This window comes from Lithobates pipiens, unplaced genomic scaffold, assembly GCF_037356315.1.
Source record: "Lithobates pipiens isolate NorthernLeopardFrog02 unplaced genomic scaffold, aLitPip1_a1.2 Scaffold_35, whole genome shotgun sequence".
NCBI lineage: Eukaryota > Metazoa > Chordata > Amphibia > Anura > Ranidae > Lithobates > Lithobates pipiens.
This window is the reverse complement of record NW_027507811.1, coordinates 5,313,348-5,334,342: the sequence shown is the minus strand read 5'-3', so window position 1 is coordinate 5,334,342 and position 20,995 is coordinate 5,313,348. Positions and strand designations below refer to the sequence as shown.

At 48.3% G+C, this 20,995-nt stretch overlaps 4 protein-coding genes across 4 annotated transcripts in view; 3 read left to right on the top strand and 1 right to left on the bottom strand.

Annotated features, from left to right (window-relative positions):
* Nucleotides 1-4,856, top strand: part of LOC143955355 (uncharacterized) — a 42,496-nt gene extending 37,640 nt beyond the window's left edge. Inside the window, exon 3 of the mRNA XM_077465420.1 lies at nucleotides 1,390-4,856. Within this exon, the coding sequence (XP_077321546.1) occupies nucleotides 1,390-4,569 (3,180 nt within the window). The 3' untranslated portion in view covers nucleotides 4,570-4,856. The remainder of the gene's footprint in view (nucleotides 1-1,389) is intronic.
* Nucleotides 1-20,995, bottom strand: part of LOC143955908 (uncharacterized) — an 865,587-nt gene that overhangs the window by 363,589 nt on the left and 481,003 nt on the right. The gene's annotated exons all lie outside the window — the stretch shown is intronic.
* The window catches only part of LOC143955575 (uncharacterized), a 150,014-nt gene that overhangs the window by 44,245 nt on the left and 84,774 nt on the right, over nucleotides 1-20,995 (top strand). The window lies entirely within an intron of this gene.
* On the top strand, nucleotides 9,338-17,942 carry LOC143955941 (uncharacterized). Its single transcript, XM_077466067.1, has 5 exons — nucleotides 9,338-9,396; nucleotides 16,164-16,359; nucleotides 16,474-16,571; nucleotides 16,661-16,873; nucleotides 17,014-17,942. Exons 2-5 carry the CDS (start codon nucleotides 16,326-16,328, stop codon nucleotides 17,215-17,217), a joined length of 549 nt encoding a protein of 182 aa, XP_077322193.1. The 5' UTR covers nucleotides 9,338-9,396; nucleotides 16,164-16,325; the 3' UTR covers nucleotides 17,218-17,942.

Sequence of the window (20,995 nt, the reverse complement as noted above, 5' to 3'; positions counted from 1 at the left end):
TATATATATATATATATATATATATATATATATAAAATGTGTGTGTATATATATATATATATATATATATACACACACACACACATATATATACACAAACGAGACTGACTTGACTGTATATATATATATAGGTAGGTATGTGTGTATATATATATATATATATATATATATATATATATTATTATTCAGGATTTATATAGCGCCAACAGTTTGTGCAGCGCTTTGCAATATGAGGGCAGACAGTACACTTACAATACAAATCAATACAGGAGGGATCAGAGGGCCCTGCTCGTTAGAGCTTACAATCTATAAGGGTGGGTCAAGTTGAAACAAAAGGTAATAACTGTGGGGGGGATGAGCTGATGGAGAAAATGAAAATACAGTTAGGTGTGGGAGGGGTAGGCTTCTCTGAAGATATATATATATATGTGTGTGTGTGTTAAATAGGCTGCAGCTAACTTAATCACCTGCCTGCCTGGAGTATATTAGAAACAATACACCAAGAATGGACTGCAGTCAGATCTAGCTAAACTGGATAGAGTGTATGTGTGTGTATATATATATATATATATATATATATATATATATATATATATATGTGTGTGTGTGTATACAAGCCTGGATGTACATATATACTAAATACACTGCAGCTAACTGAATCGCCTGCCTGCTCAATATAAATTAAATTACACTCTCTCTTGGTCAATGCCAGCAACACACTACACAGGGCCGGAATGCAGGCGGCCTTATATAGTGTGGGGCATGGACTTAACCCCCTGAGCTATAATTGGCCAAAGTCATCAGACAGAAATGTACTAACATGCCACAGTGCATTATGGGGTGTGACGCGCCACTCGAATTTGGCGCGAGCGCCCCATAATGTTCGTATTTCGACGAACGTGCAAACAGCCAATGTTCGAGTCTAACTCATGTTCGACCCGAACATCAAACTCATCCCTACTCAGAAAAGGGGAAGCAGCGGTGTGGGACCTCTGAAACTTGTCTCAAATAAACATTAAGCCGCAAAAGTTTTAAGTCCTGACCCCTGCACTATATTCTCTATGTTGTACATTACATAGTCCTGACCCCTGCACTATATTCTCTATGTTGTACATTACATACTCCTGGCCCCTGCACTATATTCTCTATGTTGTACATTACATACCCCTGACTTCTGCTCTCTCCCCTCCCCCCACTGCTATATATACACATAATATGTATTCTCTTTTGTTACACCCATTTCCTACCAGCTGGACATTTTATATCTGATGATCTGATTGGAGGACAGACTTTTCCATGGTGATAATAATGTGATAACTTTCTCCAACTTTGGAGCCTTAAACAGAAAGTGATAATGGGGGAGGAGTCAAAACCCAATGATGGGGGTCTGCAGGATCAGTCCAGTCTTCATCTTGGTTGGTTAGGGGAACCAATCAGCTCATGTCTAGTACTAATCTTTGTATTTCTATTTTAGTAGATGGACGGGAGATGAGGAAAACCTCAGAGGATTGTCTCACTTTGTCTCCAGACTGTAAAGTAGAAGATGAGGACATCACACAGTATAGTCCAGGAGAAAACCCGACTACCTCAAATGTCCATCCGGCACCACACAGTGTAGATGGACCATCGTATTCCTCTTATCCTGAGGAACCTCAGACTGTGCGGGACGGTGCCGGACCATCGTATTCCTCTTATCCTGAGGAACCTCAGACTGTGCAGGACGGTGCCGGACCATCGTATTCCTCTTATCCCGAGGAACCTCAGACTGTGCGGGACGGTGCCGGACCATCGTATTCCTCTTATCCCGAGGAACCTCAGACTGTGCGGGACGGTGCCGGACCATCGTATTCCTCTTATCCCGAGGAACCTCAGACTGTGCGGGACGGTGCCGGACCATCGTATTCCTCTTATCCCGAGGAACCTCAGACTGTGCGGGACGGTGCCGGACCATCGTATTCCTCTTATCCCGAGGAACCTCAGACTGTGCGGGACGGTGCCGGACCATCGTATTCCTCTTATCCTGAGGAACCTCAGACTGTGCGGGACGGTGCCGGACCATCGTATTCCTCTTATCCCGAGGAACCTCAGACTGTGCGGGACGGTGCCGGACCATCGTATTCCTCTTATCCCGAGGAACCTCAGACTGTGCGGGACGGTGCCGGACCATCGTATTCCTCTTATCCTGAGGAACCTCAGACTGTGCGGGACGGTGCCGGACCATCGTATTCCTCTTATCCCGAGGAACCTCAGACTGTGCGGGACGGTGCCGGACCATCGTATTCCTCTTATCCCGAGGAACCTCAGACTGTGCGGGACAGTGAACTTCAGACTGTGCGGGACGGTGCCGTCCTTCCAACAGATAAGAGGTTTCCCTGTCCTGAGTGTGGGAAGTGTTTCAGTTTTAAATCCAATCTTAATATGCATAAAAGATCTCACACAGGGGAGAAGCCGTATCCCTGTTCTGAGTGCGGTAAATGTTTTTCACAGAAGTCTGATCTTTCCTATCATCAAAGATTGCACACGGGAGAAAAGCTGTTTTCCTGTCCTGAGTGCGGGAAAGGTTTTGTAAAGAAATCCCATCTTTCCAGACATCAGAAATCTCACACAGGGGAGAAGCCGTATCCCTGTTCTGAGTGTGGGAAATGTTTTTCAGAGAAGGCCGATCTTTCCAGACATCAGAGATTGCACACAGGAGAAAAGCCGTATTCCTGTCCTGAGTGCGGGAAATGTTATTCAGAGAAGGTCGATTTTTCCAGACATCAGAGATCTCACACAGGGGAAAAGCCATATTCCTGTCCTGAGTGCGGAAAATGTTATTCAGAGAAGGCCGATCTTTCCAGACATCTGAGATCTCACACGGGGGAAAAGCCATACTGCTGTACTGAGTGCGGGAAATGTTTTTCAGATAAGTCCAATCTTTCCTATCATCGGAGATTGCACACGGGTAAAAAGCCCTATTCCTGTACTGAGTGCGGGAAATGTTTTTTAAAGAAGTTTGCTCTTTCCACACATCAGCGAACTCACACAGGGGAAAAGCCATATTCCTGTCCTGAGTGCGGAAAATGTTTTTCACATAAGACTGATGTTTCAAGACATCAGAGATATCACACGGGGGAAAATCCGTATTCCTGTCCTGAGTGTGGGAAATGTTTTTCACGGGAGACTGATCTTTCCAGACATCAGAGATATCACACGGGGGTGAAGCTGTATTCCTGTCCTGAGTGCGGGAAATGTTTTTCACTGAAGTCCGTTCTTTACACGCATCAGAGATCTCACACAGGGGAGAAGCCGTATTGCTGTCCTGAGTGCGGGAAATGTTTTTCACGGAAGGACAGTCTTTCTATGCACCAGAGATCTCACATGGGGGAGAAGCCATATTCCTGTTCTGAGTGCGGGAAATGTTTTTCACGGAAGGACAATCTTTCCACGCATCAGAGATTGCACACGGGGGAGAAGCCGTATTCCTGTCCTGAGTGTGGAAAATGTTTTACAGCTAAGTCTAATATTTCTGCACATCAAAGATTTCACATGGTGGAAAAGCCATATTCCTGTCCTGAGTGTGGGAAATGTTTTTTTCGTAAGACCGAGCTTTCCACACATCAGAGATCTCATACGGGGGAAAAGCCGTATTCCTGTACTGAGTGCGGGAAATGTTTTTCGCTTAAGTCCCATCTTAACACACATCAGAGATTGCACACAGGGGAGAAGCCGTATTCCTGTCCTGAGTGCGGGAAATGTTTTTCACAGAAGTCCTATCTTAACACACATCAGAGATCTCACACGGGGGAAAAGCCGTATTCCTGTCCTGAGTGCGGGAAATGTTTTTCTCATAAGACCGAGCTTTCCAGACATCAGAGATCTCATACGGGGGAAAAGCCGTATTCCTGTACTGAGTGCGGGAAATGTTTTTCAACAAAGTCTGCTCTTTCCAAACATCAGAGAATTCACACGGGAGAAAAGCCGTATTGCTGTCCTGAGTGCGGGAAATGTTTTTCACAGAAGAGCGGCCTTTCCTATCATCAGAAATTGCATACGGGGGAAAAGCCGTATTCCTGTACTGAGTGCGGGAAATGTTTTTCACATAAGTGCAGCCTTTCCCATCATCAGAAATTGCATACAGGGGAAAAGCCGTATTCCTGTACTGAGTGCGGGAAATGTTTTTCATATAAGTGCAGCCTTTCCCTTCATCAGAAATTGCACACAGGGGAAAAGCCGTATTCCTGTACTGAGTGCGGCAAATGTTTTTCACGGAAGTTCAAGCTTTCAATACATGAGAGATCCCACACAGGGGAAAAGCCATATTTCTGTCCTGAGTGCGGGAAATGTTTTTCAGGGAAGTCCAACCTTGAAAGACATCAGAGATCTCACACGGGGGAGAAGCCGTATTCCTGTCCTGAGTGCGGAAAATGTTTTACACAAAAGTCCAGCCTTTCCTATCACCAGAAATTCCATACAGGGGAAAAGCCGTATTCCTGTCCTAAGTGCGGGAAATGTTATTCACATAAGACCGCTCTTTCCAGACATCAGAGAACTCACAAGGGGGAGAAGTCACTTTCCTGTCCTGAGTGAGGGAAATGTTCCTCACTGAAGTCCTGTCTTCCTGTACATCAGGGGGTCCCACACAACCCTGGAGGTGTATTAGTGAGTGCGGGAAATGTCTTGTATATGAATGTTGCTGGACATGTGGGGAAGAAGCACCCCCTGATATACACCTCAGATATACTCCATGGCTGATCTTCATCATGGAAGAAACAGTTGATAAGGAGATCAGAGATCACCAAAGACATGGATGAAGTGTTGTACCGTGTCGGCCATTGATAGCAGGAGAAAAATAAAAATGGAGTCCTTACCTCTCATTGGCTGAGTACATTTTGTGGGGGAAGATTTCACAAACCCTTACAGGTCTGTTTCTATAAAACCTTTGTAGAATGAATGTGTAAAGGAAATGTGTGAGTTGTGTATAGAATTGTATTGTATTTTGTATGTATTGCACACGGCACTAATAATGTTTTCATTACATGTTTTGCATTCTTTCCAGTCCTGATTAGAATTAGCCTGCCTATGTTACGCCCCCTTGTATTAGAATTAGCCTGCCTATGTTACGCCCCTTGTATTAGAATTAGCCTGCCTATGTTACGCCCCTTGTATTAGAATTAGCCTGCCTATGTTACGCCCCTTGTATTAGAATTAGCCTGCCTATGTTACGCCCCTTGTATTAGAATTAGCCTGCCTATGTTACGCCCCTTGTATTAGAATTAGCCTGCCTATGTTACGCCCCTTGTATTAGAATTAGCCTGCCTATGTTACGCCCCTTGTATTAGAATTAGCCTGCCTATGTTACGCCCCTTGTATTAGAATTAGCCCGCCTATGTTACGCCCCTTGTATTAGAATTAGCCTGCTTATGTTACGCCCCTTGTATTAGAATTAGCCTGCCTATGTTACGCCCCTTGTATTAGAATTAGCCTGCCTATGTTACGCCCCTTGTATTAGAATTAGCCTGCCTATGTTACGCCCCTTGTATTAGAATTAGCCTGCCTATGTTACGCCCCTTGTATTAGAATTAGCCCGCCTATGTTACGCCCCTTGTATTAGAATTAGCCTGCCTATGTTACGCCCCTTGTATTAGAATTAGCCTGCCTATGTTACGCCCCTTGTATTAGAATTAGCCCGCCTATGTTACGCCCCTTGTATTAGAATTAGCCTGCTTATGTTACGCCCCTTGTATTAGAATTAGCCTGCCTATGTTACGCCCCTTGTATTAGAATTAGCCTGCCTATGTTACGCCCCTTGTATTAGAATTAGCCTGCCTATGTTACGCCCCTTGTATTAGAATTAGAATTGTATACGATACTTAACCACTTTCCTACTGAGGTATAGACAAATGACGCCGGCAGGAACACTCCCTCCTTCCGAGCAGGCGTCTTACAATGTCCCAGGGGGGGCACATAATGCGGCGATGGTGGGGTTGGAGGGCCCCCTCTGGACACAGCCCATCCCCATTCAGGGTAAAGAGCCAATGAAAATGGCGTTTTACCTGTCCAATCACAGCTGGTCATATGCACTGTCTTTGTGCATGCCACTCGTGCGCGCCCCTAGAGGCCCATCAGAGTTCCTGCCACCAGCCCATCGGAGTACCTGTCACCAGCCCATCAGAGTTCCTGTCACCAGCCCATCGGAGTACCTGTCACCAGCCCATCGGAGTACCTGTCACCAGCCCATCAGAGTACCTGTCAACTGTTTACTTCTGCCCTGGACCGTAAGTGATGTCATGGTCCTCCTAGATCATAGAGGTGATCAGAGATGATCTGGTCTCTGTTCACCTCCATGGCCAGCCGCACAAAACGTTGGATCGTTTCCTCGCCCGTAAGACCGGTAAGCCTGAGAAACACTGCTGAGCAGCGGAAGGGGGGCGGGCGGGGTGGAGACCCCCTGCTCCTAAATGCGATCCAGCAGCTAATGAGCCACTCAGATCTCTTTTATGAGAAACAGATTCACAGGTGAAAAAATATTACCAGATCTATGGCTGATAGCTTCATGGCTTCGCTCCCGGCCTCCTAGATCATAGAGGTAAGGAGGGACCATCTGGTCTCTCCTCACTTCTGTGGCAAGCCAAGCGAACCGCCGGATCGTTTCCCAAGCTCACCGGGGAGAACGGTAAGCCCGAGAAACACTGGCGAGCGGCGGTGGGTTTTGGCGGACGACCCCTCCCGCTACTTCTAAAGGCAATCCACACTCTGGTGTGCACGGTGAGATGTAACGCGTAGTAGCACAAGCAACATTTTTTGTAGGAGCTCGTGAAATGTCTATTATGTGAGCCTTGGAGGGGTGGCTTAAGTGCTTGGGAGTTACTTACTTTTTTTATTATTACTATCAGATAAGGGACCAATAGCCCCCTATGTAGATAGCATTTTGTTGTGACAGGTAAATAGAATAGAACGGAAACAAATAGAAGAGAAAAAAAAACAATTAAACAAAATAGAATATAACCGTCTTCCGAATTTTGAATGCTGTAGAATAAATTCTAATTTGAATGCTGATTCGAATTTTACAAATTCAGTCAAATTGAATTCAATTCATCCGAATTCAGAAAATTTAGAAACAAATTTTGAATGAATTAAAGGAATTTTCCTAATTTTAACGAAAGAAAATTATTTAAATTTACGAATTGATTGAAGTTGACGAAGTCTGAGAAATTATGGCAAATATGGACCAGTCACCCTGGAGCTTCTACCCCACTCGAAAACACGATCTGCAGTTCTTAAACCGTATTGTAGTATTATTCCAGGAGTAATATCAAGGCTTCACAGTTCTCTCTTTTTCTAATTTTCTTGAATTGTCCATGATAATTTACAGTTAGTACCCAATGGGGGTAAACATCATTTGTATGACTATTGTCCATTACTTTGATTGAGATTAGTATGTAAATGTTTTACTGCTATACCTGATTGTTATATACCAGAACCAGCTGCCTTTAATTTTTCTGTTATTTGTATGGAAATTTCAATAAAAATTTACGAATTGAAACAAAAATGTTTTCATTTTGCACGTCTATTCACAGCTTCTCTGGTCACAGAGATCAGGGACGATGACACTGAACCCGGAAGTGACCTAATACACATCACTTCCGGGTCCATTCTAGCTAGGGGTGATGAGCGAGCGGATGTTCTCTGGTTTCTCTCTCCTCTACCATGCTGGTGCCTGGAGGTGGAATTTTGGCGTCCAGGCAAACATGGTGGGGGGGGGGGGGGTCTGGGGAAGCTATCCAGTGGCTGTGTAGAGGTTACAACCCTGTGAAGATGTCTGAGAGCGCACTTATCCTTCACCAGAATGTTCCAGAAGAGTACTGCTGGTCTCCGTGACAAATGAGTCCATCATTGTAGGTAGGTTGGGGGAAGGTTTCCCTGAGCATTGTAATTTGGTGTTTGGCCATTTCCACCATTGGCCATGTCTGTAAAATATCTTATCCTCGTGTTTGCCAATACTCTGATACCAGATTGGTAATATCATAGATATCATAGGGTTCAGATACCGGCCATTCCCCGGTCCTCAGCTAGAATCTCATCTGTGAGCTAAAAGAAGAGCGCCCTCCTGCACTGTGCGGGGTTCCTGAGATTGCTCTGGATGCCAATAACTGTGCCATTGCGTAGGGTAACCGGATGCCACAAAGAGACTCATGGCCCTCAGCTGTGAGGGTCTAAGACTGTTCAGATAGATACCTCACGGTCCTTAGCTGTGAGGGTCTAAGACTGTTCAGATAGCTACCTCACGGTCCCCAGCTGTGAGGGTCTAAGACTGTTCAGATAGATACCTCACGGTCCCCAGCTGTGAGGGTCTAAGACTGTTGAGATAGCTACCTCACGGTCCCCAGCTGTGTGGGTCTAAGACTGTTCAGATAGATACCTCACGGTCCCCAGCTGTGAGGGTCTAAGACTGTTGAGATAGCTACCTTACGGTCCTCAGCTGTGAGGGTCTAAGACTGTTCAGATAGATACCTCACGGTCCTCAGCTGTGAGGGTCTAAGACTGTTCAGATAGATACCTCACGGTCCCCAGCTGTGAGGGTCTAAGACTGTTCAGATAGATACCTCACGGCCCCCAGCTGTGAGGGTCTAAGACTGTTCAGATAGATACCTCACGGTCCTCAGCTGTGAGGGTCTAAGACTGTTCAGATAGATACCTCACGGCCCCCAGCTGTGAGGGTCTAAGACTGTTCAGATAGATACCTCACGGTCCCCGGCTGTGATGGTCTAAGACTGTTCAGATAGATACCTCATGGTCCCCAGCTGTGAGGGTCTAAGACTGTTCAGATAGATACCTCACAGTCCTCAGCTGTGAGGGTTGCTAGCAGTTTTAGAGTATCTCAAACCCCGAGTTCTACAAGCAATTCATTACAAATAGACAATCCCCTAGACCAGTGATGGTGAACCTTGACACCCCAGATGTTTTAGAATTACATTTCCCATGATGCTCAACTACCCTGCAGAGTGCATGAGCATCATGGGAAATGTAGTGCCAAGGTTCGCCATCACCCCCCTAGACTGTTTATTGGAGCCGGAGTGTAAGGGACTGGTGTTTGGGTGACTGGGGGGGCCTCTGTACTGTATGAGAAACAACCAGATATCATTAGATGCTCCTGCGGGGGGAGCACTACACATCTATAAGGATATACAGTACATACACACACAGCACAAGGCCGTGTTCACACTACGAGACGGTTCTCTGGACTGCAGATCCTCTGATCTCCACAAGGTGGTGATTTTCTACCTAGATGGGAAGTCTCTATGGCAGACAGGAAGTGATGTCAGGGGAAGACAGGAAGTGATGTCAGCTACAGACAGGAAGTTCCATGAGGTACGAATAACAGAGGAGACATCGCTGGAAGTGGCAGCAGAGGAGGTAATAAGATCTTATCTTCTATTTACACCCAGTAACCCCCCCGTCATGTCCGTCCTCTTCCTCCATAGTCACTGTGACGTCTTTTATCTCCAGCAGATGATGATACACACATATATATTATTATTATACAGGATTTATATCGCGCCAACAGTTTGCACAACATGAGGGCAGACAGTACAGTTACAATACAATATAATACAGGAGGAATCAGAGGGCCCTGATCCTTAGAGCTTACAATCTAAGAGGATAGAAAAGGCAATAACTGTGGGGGATGGGCTGATGGAGGAAATAGAAGTCCAGGTGTTAGTTGGGGGTATGAAGGCTTCTCTGAAGAGAAGAGTTTTCAGGGATCGTCTAAATGTGCGCAGAGTAGGAGATAGTCAGACAAATTGGGATGGGCGAGGCTGTGGAGATGAGTATGGGTGGGAGGAGGTGACAAGGGAGCTGACAGGAGGACTTGGGAGGAACGAAGAGAACAATTAGGTTGGTATTGTGAGACGAGGTTAGTGATGTAGCTGGGGGCCGAGTTGTGGATGACTTTGTAAGTTGTTGTTACTATTTTGAATTTGGTTGGGTGAGCGGAAGCCAGTGGAGGGATTGGTAGAGAGGGGTGGAGGACACTGAATGGAGATCAGTGGAGGGATTGGCAGAGAGGGGTGGAGGACACTGAATGGAGACCAGTGGAGGGATTAGGAGAGAGGGGTGGAGGGCACTGAATGGAGGTCAGTGGAGGGATTGGCAGAGAGGGGTGGAGGACACTGAATGGAGGTCAGTGGAGGGATTGGCAGAGAGGGGTGGAGGACACTGATTGGAGACCAGTGGAAGGATTGGTAGAGAGGGATGGAGGACACTGAATGGAGACCAGTGGAGGGATTGGCGGAGAGGAGTGGAGGACACTGAATGGAGGCCATTGGGGGATTGGCAGAGAGGGGTGGAGGACACTGAATGGAGGCCAGTGGAGGGATTGGTAGAGAGGGGTGGAGGACACTGAATGGAGGCCAGTGGAGGGATTGGCAGAGAGGGGTGGAGGACACTGAATGGAGACCAGTGGAGGGATTGGCAGAGAGGGGTGGAGGACACTGAATGGAGACCAGTGGAGGGATTGGCAGAGAGGGGTGGAGGACACTGAATGGAGACCAGTGGAGGAATTGGTAGAGAGGGGTGGAGGACACTGAATGGAGACCAGTGGAGGGATTGGCAGAGAGGGGTGGAGGACACTGAATGGAAGCCAGTGGAGGGATTGGCAGAGAGGGGTGGAGGACACTGAATGGAAGCCAGTGGAGGGATTGGCAGAGAGGGGTGGAGGACACTGAATGGAAGCCAGTGGAGGGATTGGCAGAGAGGGGTGGAGGACACTGAATGGAGGCCAGTGGAGGGATTGGTAGAGAGGGGAGGAGGACACTGAATGGAGACCAGTGGAGGGATTGGTAGAGAGGGGTGGAGGACACTGAATGGAGACCAGTGGAGGGATTGGCAGAGAGGGGTGGAGGACACTGAATGGAGACAAGTGGAGGGATTGGCAGAGAGGGGTTGAGGACATTGAATGGAGACCAGTGGAGGGATTGGCAGAGAGCGGTGGAGGACACAGAATGGAGGTCAGTGGAGGGATTGGCAGAGAGGGGTGGAGGACACTGAATGGAGGCCAGTGGAGGAATTGGCAGAGAGGGGTGGAGGACACTGAATGGAAGCCAGTGGAGGGATTGGCAGAGAGGGGTGGAGGACACTGAATGGAAGCCAGTGGAGGGATTGGCAGAGAGGGGTGGAGGACACTGAATGGAGGCCAGTGGAGGGATTGGTAGAGAGGGGAGGAGGACACTGAATGGAGACCAGTGGAGGGATTGGTAGAGAGGGGAGGAGGACACTGAATGGAGACCAGTGGAGGGATTGGTAGAGAGGGGTGGAGGACACTGAATGGAAGCCAGTGGAGGGATTGGCAGAGAGGGGTGGAGGACACTGAATGGAGGCCAGTGGGGGGATTGGCAGAGAGGGGTGGAGGACACTGAATGGAAGCCAGTGGAGGGATTGGCAGAGAGGGGTGGAGGACACTGAATGGAAGCCAGTGGAGGGATTGGCAGAGAGGGGTGGAGGACACTGAATGGAGGCCAGTGGAGGGATTGGTAGAGAGGGGAGGAGGACACTGAATGGAGACCAGTGGAGGGATTGGTAGAGAGGGGTGGAGGACACTGAATGGAGACCAGTGGAGGGATTGGCAGAGAGGGGTGGAGGACACTGAATGGAGACAAGTGGAGGGATTGGCAGAGAGGGGTTGAGGACATTGAATGGAGACCAGTGGAGGGATTGGCAGAGAGGGGTGGAGGACACTGAATGGAGGTCAGGGGAGGGATTGGCAGAGAGGGGAGGAGGACACTGAATGGAGGCCAGTGGAGGGATTGGCAGAGAGGGGTGGAGGACACAGAATGGAGGTCAGTGGAGGGATTGGCAGAGAGGGGTGGAGGACACTGAATGGAGGCCAATGGAGGGATTGGCAGAGAGGGGTGGAGGACACTGAATGGAGACAAGTGGAGGGATTGGCAGAGAGGGGTGGAGGACACTGAATGGAGACCAGTGGAGGGATTGGCAGAGAGGGGTAGTGGACATTGAACGGTTGGTAAGGTGGACAAATCTGACAGCAGCATTTATGATGTACTGAAGGGGGTGGAGCGTATGTTGAGGTAATCCAATGAGGAGGGAGTTGCAGTAGTCAGGGCCAGAGGTCAAAAATGTGAAATGGAGAGTCCAGGATTACATCTAGCACCCTGGCATGGGGAGACGGGTTGATGGTTGCCCCATCGATCTTGACAGATAAGTCGGGGGAAGGGGCACGTGGGGGAGGAAATATGAGCTCAGCTTTGGATAGATTGAGTTGGAGGAAGTGATGTGACATCCAGACTGATATGTCTGTCAGTAAATTAGTGATGCGGTGAGGAGACTGATGGAGTTGAGGGGTAGAGAGATAGATTTGGGAGTAATCAGTGTAGAAATGGTATTGGAAGCCATGGAGGGTATCAGCTGACCCAGGGAGGAGGTGTAGATGAGAATAGGAGAGGTCCAAGAACAGATGCTTGGGGGACCCCGAAGGAGAAAGGAAGAGGAGAGGAGGAAGTAGACTTGTAAGTGACGCTGAAGGTGCGGTGAGATGGGTGTGATGAGAACCAATGAAGAGTACAGTCACAGAGACCAAAGGAGTGGAGTTTTTTTGGGGGGGAGGAGGGGGTGGTCCACTGTGTGAAAGGCAGCAGAGAGGTCCAGGAGTCGGAATACAGAATAGTGTCCATTGGATCTAGCCATTAGTAGATGAATTGTGAGTTTTAGGAGAAGAGTTTCTGTGGAGAGTGAAATCCAGATTGAAGGGGATGTAAAGGGTTATTCTCAGTGAGATGGTCGCTCAGTCGGTTGTGGACCAGACGTTCAAGCAGTTTGGAGGAAAAGGGGAGCAAGGAGATTGGGCGTAGGTTGTTAGGAATGGTGGGGTCCAGTAAGGGCTTTTTAAGTATGGGGGTGACTAGTGAATGTTTTAGAGACAATGTGACGGCCTGGCACCCCAACTGGGTGCCTCCTGCCCTCTAGAACCTTCAAGCAGACCAGCAGCTAATACAAGCCCTTTGCCCCAAGCATCATACGCAGACAAGATGTTGAGATAAAGCCAAAGGAATAAGATTTTATTGAAACCCAGACACGTGCTTTATGCCCCAGGAGGACATTCCTCTCTTGGGGGGTATTAGCATAGATAAGACCTACAACCAGTAAAAACATGACAATGCAACCTTTAAACCAGGGGTGCCCAACCTTTTGAGGAACAAGGGCCACTTTAGTGACTTGGTAACGGGTCACGGGCCACAATGAGCGAAGTGGGCAGATGACAGGTCCGTGTCTCTTTGCATATGCTGAGCAGACACGGGCACAGCCCGCTCTCCTCTATGGGCCCTCCGATCCTTCCAGACAGAAGGGGACGGATCCCCTTCAGTTTTCTCGTAGTGGATCGAATTGGAGATAGGCGGGGTAAAAGGACACAAGTCCATTTATATCTGCCGCTCTATAGAGGGGAATGGAGGGTTCCGATTGGGTCCACGTGAAAAACAGACAATGGGACCTGATTGGACCAATCGTGTGAAAGGGGCCTAAGGTCGCTTTCAGACTGATGCACTGCGGTTTACCTGCACCTCAACTGACCTCAATCTTCACTTCTTCTTCAAGATTCCTGCAGGTATCGCTGGCTGCTGCTGTTGCCCAAGCGGGTATGGTTGGTGGCTGCTGCTGGCTGTCCTCCAGAGCTGGTACTGTTAGTGGGTACTACTGGCAGATTTCGCTGGTGGGTACTGCTGATGGATAACACTGGAGGATGTCACTGGTGGGTACACTGGCTACTACAATGGTGGATACACTGGTTAATACAGTGGTGGATGCACTGGCTGGTACACTCCTGGTAGACTGGTACAGTGATGGGTACAGTGGCTGGTACAGTGGTATTGTACTTTGGCTGGTACAGTGGTGGGTACACTGGCTGGAACAGTGGCTGCTATAGTGATACAGTGGTGGATACAATGGATGGTACAGTGGCTGGTACAATAATGGGTACACTGGCTGGTATAATAGCTGGAACAGTGGCTGGTACACTGATATAGCGGTGGGTATACTGGCTGGTACAGTGGTATTGTACATGTGGCTTGTACAGTGGCGGATACACTGGCTGGTATAGTGGTTGGTACAGTGGCTGGTACACTGGCTGGTATAGTGGCTGGTACAGTGGCGGGTACACTGGCGAGTATCAACAGGAGAGTATCAGTGTGCAGAACGGAACCCGCACTACAGGAAGCACGCGGCTGCAGTAGAGAGCAGAGCCGATGCTTTTCGGCCCGCTCTTTAGCAACCAGCTCAATGTGGTAATTACCGCTAATCCGAACAAATACCGCATTCGTTATTTAACTCCAAATTCTTAGTGAGTTGAACACTTTGCCCAATTATTACCGCATGCCGTATTTTACCGCATAATATTAGCCATTATTTAACTCTTAGTGAACTGACCCCTTAGTCTTACGCCACAGACTTCTGGAGTCATCTGTTTGCCAAGGTTGTAGGGGTCGGGGCCTGATTCTGTGTGTAGTGAGGGGGGACGAGCTCATTCAAGGCGGAGGACAGGGATCTATTGTAGATAGAAGTGGTTAGGTTGGGGCAGGACAGGGGTGAGATTTTGTCATAGAGGTGGTCAGTAGCAGAGAAGGGTTGAGGTGGGTTAGGTGGTGAAGGTTTCTACAGGTAACTGTTAGATGGCTGTGAGGGAGAGGAGGTGAAAGACAAGGAGAGAGTGAAATGAATAAGGTGGCGATCAGAGAGAGGAAAAGGATTGTTGGAGAGGAGTGCATAGGTAGGAGAAGACAAGGTTAAGGGTGTATTAGAGTGAGTAGAAGCGTACATCCATTGTGTATCCATTGTGTATCCATTGTGTATCCATTGTGTATCCATTGTGTATCCATTGTGTATCCATTGTGTATCCATTGCTTCAGGTCAAAAGAGGAGGTTAGACTGAAAATTTTCGAAGTAGCGGGAGTATTAGTATTAACAGGGATGTTAAAGTCACCGAGAATGATTGTGGGGATTTCAGAAGAGACAAACGAGGGTAGCCAGGCACAGAAGTCATCAAGAAAGGTTGATACCGGTCCAGGCCGATAGCACAGCACTTCTTAAAGAAACTGGAGAAAATAGATAAATACAATGTGCCTCAAATGAGGAGAGTGACAGAGAGGGAGGTGGGTGAAGTACCTGAAAGATACTATGTGGGGCTAGAAGGATTCCCACTCCACCTCCCTTCTGCCCACTGGGTCTGGGGGAGTGAGTCCAGAGAAGGCCATCATGGGAGAGGGAAGCAGGAGAAGCAGTGTCGGATTCATGAAGTCAGGTTTCAGTAACAGCAAGTAGTTAGTGATAAAGAGGTCATGGACAGAAGTGAGTTTGTTACAGACAGAGGAGGCGTTCCAAAGGGCGCAAGAGAAGAGGAGGCTGGTTTGAGGATTTGCAGATGCGGCCAGAGGGCATGGGGGGATGGGAGATTTGGGCACAGTTAAATGATGGAGGTCCAGGGTTTGGGGTTTAATCTCCAGAGGTTAGGAGAAGCAGAAGGGTGGGGGAGGTAATATGGGAGTGTGATTTATATGAAGGGACATGCCTCAGAGTCCTGGAGGTTTTATTGGGTTTAGAATTATCAGGAGTTGGTGATGCAGGAATAGGGAGAGGACAGAAGTGAGGGGGATATATACAGGCTGTGGGGTGGAGAAGAGGGGGAAGGGAAAGAGAGATTAAGGAGAGAGGAGACAACTGTCAGAGGGATTGGTGGAAAGCACATGTTATAGAGAGGAAGGAGAGCTGAGAGGGGAATATGATGTGTCCTGGCAAAGCCCAAAGACAACGTTCATCTTTCAGTTTAGGAGAGGAGGGACGCACCCGGGAGAAATGATTCTGTGTACAGAAACCTCACACAGCGCCCCCCACAGCTCCTCCTCCCAATGTCCCTCCAATCAGAGTTAGAGAATCCTATGACATCACACTGACCTCACAGCTCCTCCTCCTAATATCCCTCTATCTGACTCTTTTTTCTGATGCTCTTAGGATGTGGGCCGACCCCTGACCTCCTCACTTTCAAAGTAGGGCTGTTGGACCTCCATTGTATGTAATATCAGAAACCTCAACATGAAGTGGGGTTTAAATAAAGAGACCTGACCAGTGAGGTGAGGAGGATTCTGGGAATGTCATTTGATTTTACTATTTGTCTTCAGATCTAGAGTTTTCCTCCTGTGAAGTCTGGAGATCACATGACCATCACATTGCCTCCACCTCCCTCCCTGATAGAATAGAGAAATACAAAGAAGATTCTAGAAGTCACCAGAGAGATCATCGAGCTGCTGACAGGAGAGGAGAGCGGAGCCGGGAAGGACGTCATGATGGCCAATCAGCCGCCCCTCACATCACCGGGTAAGAGGAGACTTTATTGTAAAGGAGAGAGCAGTACGGAGGCTCCACCCATCCCCCATCATCTGATAAACACATAGAAACAATGTATTCAGTCAGTGTGTGTGTTTCCTACAGATGGATCCAGTAATGGGAACCCACCAGAGAGATGTCCCCGTCCTCTGTATTCCCGGGATTCCACACAGGAAGGTCACCCCATCCCCCACCATCATCAGGTAGATGAGGAACAATCACTGATAGTATCATTAGGATCTGTACATTATCTGCATTGTTACCATTGATGTCATTTTTATTATATATTCAGAGTGGAAACCTGAGAGATTCTAAAGTTGAGGTTAAAGAAGAGATAAAAGAGGAGGATGATGAGGATGGGGTGATGGAGGAAGAACACAAAGATCTGTACCAGGACACCATGGAGGAGTCATCCAGATACAGGAACCCACCAGAGAGATGCCCCCGTCCTCTGTATTCCCGGGATTCCACACAGGAAGGTCACACCATCCCTCCATATTGCAAGGTTGGTGGATCGGAGCATCTAGAACATGGACTTCTGGAGAGGATGTATTTTTTTATTATTATTTTTTTTTCTATGTGATGTCACAATAATAAATCTTCTATCTTACAGATGATCTTCTCTCTCTCATTTTCTTGGTTTAGAGTGGAGATCCAATGGATATAGAATTTGAGGTGAAATCAGAAGAAGAAGAGAGGTATGTGAGGGATGATCAGCAGTCTATGGAGGAGGATGGAATAACGGGGACATTTATAGAGGAGGACACTCCTACAGAGATCAGCACAGGTGGGTCATTAACACTAAATCCATTCCTCCACCCATACTGCTCACTGATCGGTCCAGAGTAGGGATGAGCCGAACACCCCCCGGTTCGGTTGACACCAGAACCTGCGAACGGACCGAAAATTCACACAAACTTTAGAAACCTCATTAAAGTCTATGGGACTCGAACGTTCGAAATCAAAAGTGTCAAGGAGAGTTGCCAGCCAGTAATGATCCCTCTTCTTGATCCGATGAATATGAGGATCCTTCTGCAGGCTTTGAAGGATCAGGGAGGCCATGCAGCGTAGGTTAGCTGAGGCGTTTAGTCCGGAGTCCTCTGGGTCACTAAGGATGACATGATCCGCAGCCACCTCTTCCCAGCCTCGTACAAGTCCACGGGTTTCTTGGGACTGTAAATGATCCCTAAAAGACTGCTGCTGATGCTGAGTGCCAGGCTCCACCTCCATGCTGACACAATCCTCTGCCTCCTCTTCCTGTGTGATTTGCGGGCCAGCAGGAACACTGTCTGGATAAAGGGGGCCTTGAGAGGCAAGGAAAGTCCTCCTCTTCCTGCCTCTATTCTGCCTCAAGTGCCCTGTCCATTATTCCACGCAGCGTATGCTCCAACAGGTGGACAAGAGGGACAGTGTCACTGATGCATGCACTGTCACTGCTCACCATCCTTGTGGCCTCCTCAAATGGTGACAGGACAGTGCATGCATCCCTGATCATGCCCCACTGGAATGTAGCGAGAGAGAGTACTCATTGATGGCCCTCTGCTGCATGTGTAGCCGCTGCAGCATGGCCAACGTTGAGTTCCACCTGGTGGGCATGTCACAGATTAGGCGGTTCTTGGGCAGGTTCAATTCCTTTTGGAGGTCAGCCAGCCGAGCACAGGCATTAAATGATCGGCGGAAATGCACACAGACTTTCCTGGCCTGCTTCAGGACATCCTGTAATCCCAGGTACCTGCCCAAGAACCGCTGCACCACCAAGTTAAGGACGTGAGCCAGACATGGCACATGGGTCAGTTGTCCCTGTCGGAGGGCGGAGAGGAGGTTGGTGCCATTGTTGCAAACCACCATTCCTGGCTTAAGCTGGTGTGGGGTCAACCACCTCTCTGCCTGCCCCTGCAGAGCTGACAGAATATCTGCCCCAGTGTGGCTCCTGTCCCCCAAGCACACCAGCGCAAGCACGGCATTGGCATCGTTTTGCCTGCGTACTTGCGTAGCCCCTTGAACGCCTACGGAGCACCGCTGGTTCTGAGGACAAAACACAGGAAGAGGCCATGGAGGAAGAAGAAGAGGAGGGGGTGGAGGAGAGAGGTGTGTCACACCCAGTAGTAGCATTTTGGAGGCGTGGTGGCGGAACAACCTCCAACACTACTGCACCTTGTCCTGTATCCTTCCCAGCTGCCAGAAGAGTCACCCAGTGCGCCGTGAAAGACAGGTAATGTCCCTGTCCATGCCTGCTGGACCATGAGTCACTAGTAATATACACCTGACCGCCCTGTTCAGCGAGGCATGGACATTGCCTTCCACATGCCCGTAGAGAGCCGAAATCACCTTCCGTGAGAAAAAGTGGCGTTTGGGGACCTGCCACTGAGGAACCGCACATCGCACAAACTCACGGAAGGGGGAAGAGTCTACCAACTGAAAAGGCAGCAGTTGAAGTGCTAGTAATTTAGCCAAGCTAGCATTCAACCGCTGGGCATGTGGATGGCTGGGAGTGAACTTCTTTCGATAGTGCAGCAGCTGGGGCTGGGAAATTTGCCTGGTACAATCGGACATCGGTGTACTGATAGCAGATTGCCCGCAAGTACTTGGTTGTGACACACGTAATTCTACACCTTCATTCCTCTCGTGACTGTCTGCCTCTCCTTGTTGGCCTTCCAGACATACTAATGACCTGCAGGGAGATGTTGCTGCACAAAGCTGGGAGGTATATACTGATTATACAGCAGCTAGCAGAATCAACTGCCTGCCTGTAGTAATATTACTATGAGAACACCAGCAATTGGGGCAGCTTTAAGTGCACACTGTGCAGATGACACAATACACCGACTGTAATTACTGCAGCTGCCTGTCTGTGGTATAGGATCAGCAGAACACCAGCAATTGGGGTAGCTTTAGGTGAACACTGTGCAGGTGACACATTACACTGACTGTAATTACTGCAGCTGCCTGCAGTATAGGATCAACAGAACACCAGCAATTGGGGTAGCTTTAAGTGCACACTGTGCAGATGACACAATACACTGACTAATTACTGCAGCTGCCTGCGGTATAGGATCAGCAGAACACCAGCAATTGGGGTAGCTTTAAGTGCACACTGTGCAGATGACATAGTACACTGACTGTAATTACTGGAGCTGCCTGCGGTATAGGATCAGCAGAACACCAGAAATTGGGGTAGCTTTAGGTGAACACTGTGCAGGTGACACATTACACTGACTGTAATTACTGCAGCTGCCTGCAGTATAGGATCAACAGAGCACCAGCAATTGGGGTAGCTTTAAGTGCACACTGTGCAGATGACACAATACACCGACTGTAATTACTGCAGCTGCCTGTGGTATAGGATCAGCAGAACACCAGCAATTGGGGTAGCTTTAGGTGAACACTGTCCAGGTGACACATTACACTGACTGTAATTACTGCAGCTGCCTGCAGTATAAGATCAACAGAACACCAGCAATTGGGGTAGCTTTAAGTGCACACTGTGCAGATGACACAATACACTGACTAATTACTGCAGCTGCCTGCGGTATAGGATCAGCAGAACACCAGCAATTGGGGTAGCTTTAAGTGCACACTGTGCAGATGACATAGTACACTGACTGTAATTACTGGAGCTGCCTGCAGTATAGGATCAGCAGAACACCAGAAATTGGGGTAGCTTTAGGTGAACACTGTGCAGGTGACACATTACACTTGACTGTAATTACTGCAGCTGCCTGCAGTATAGGATCAACAGAGCACCAGCAATTGGGGTAGCTTTAAGTGCACACTGTGCAGATGACACAATACACCGACTCTAATTGCTGCAGCTGCCTGTGGTATAGGACCAGAAGAACACCAGCAATTGGGGTAGCTTTAGGTGTACACTGTTCAGGTGGCACAATACACTGACTGTAATTGCAACAGCTTAGAATGAAATTCAAAGACACTGTCTCTCCGTCGACGCAACACACTACACAAGGCCGCCACGCAGGCGGCCTTATATAGTGTACTAAACCACCTGAGCCATAATTGGCCAAAGCCACCCTGGCTTTGGGCAATTACAGCTCGCTGTACAGACGGCGCTGTGATTGGCCAAGCATGCGGGTCATAGTGCATGCTTGGCCAATCATCATCCAGCAATGCAGTGCGACGCCGCAGTGAATTATGGGCCGTGACGTGCTACTCGAATTTGCCGCGAACGGGCTATAATGTTCGGAATTCGTCGAACGGGCGAACAGCCGACGTTCGAGTCGAACACGAAGCTCATCCCTAGTCCAGAGTAGGGCGGGGGCTGGGTGATATCAGCCTGTAATCCCCTGGTCACTTTCCTGAGCCGTGTTCCCCGTCCTGTATTCCACCAATATTATAAGTCCTGACCCCGGCACAGGGCTGGGAATAAAAACCGGCCCTGGAAACATTTCATATCAGCCCCATAGCAATATTATACCAGCCCAACATCATTATATAATTTTCTTATTCATAAAAGGGAAAACCATGCATTTTAAAGCACATTTGAAGAGTGTATTATATAGAGATAAGACAGATATGAAAGCACATAGGGCTTTATATATAAGAGCAAATTCCAGTTAAAAGTGGTAAAAGTGTAGCAATCATCAAGGGGGACCCCAGGAATTCTGTGAAT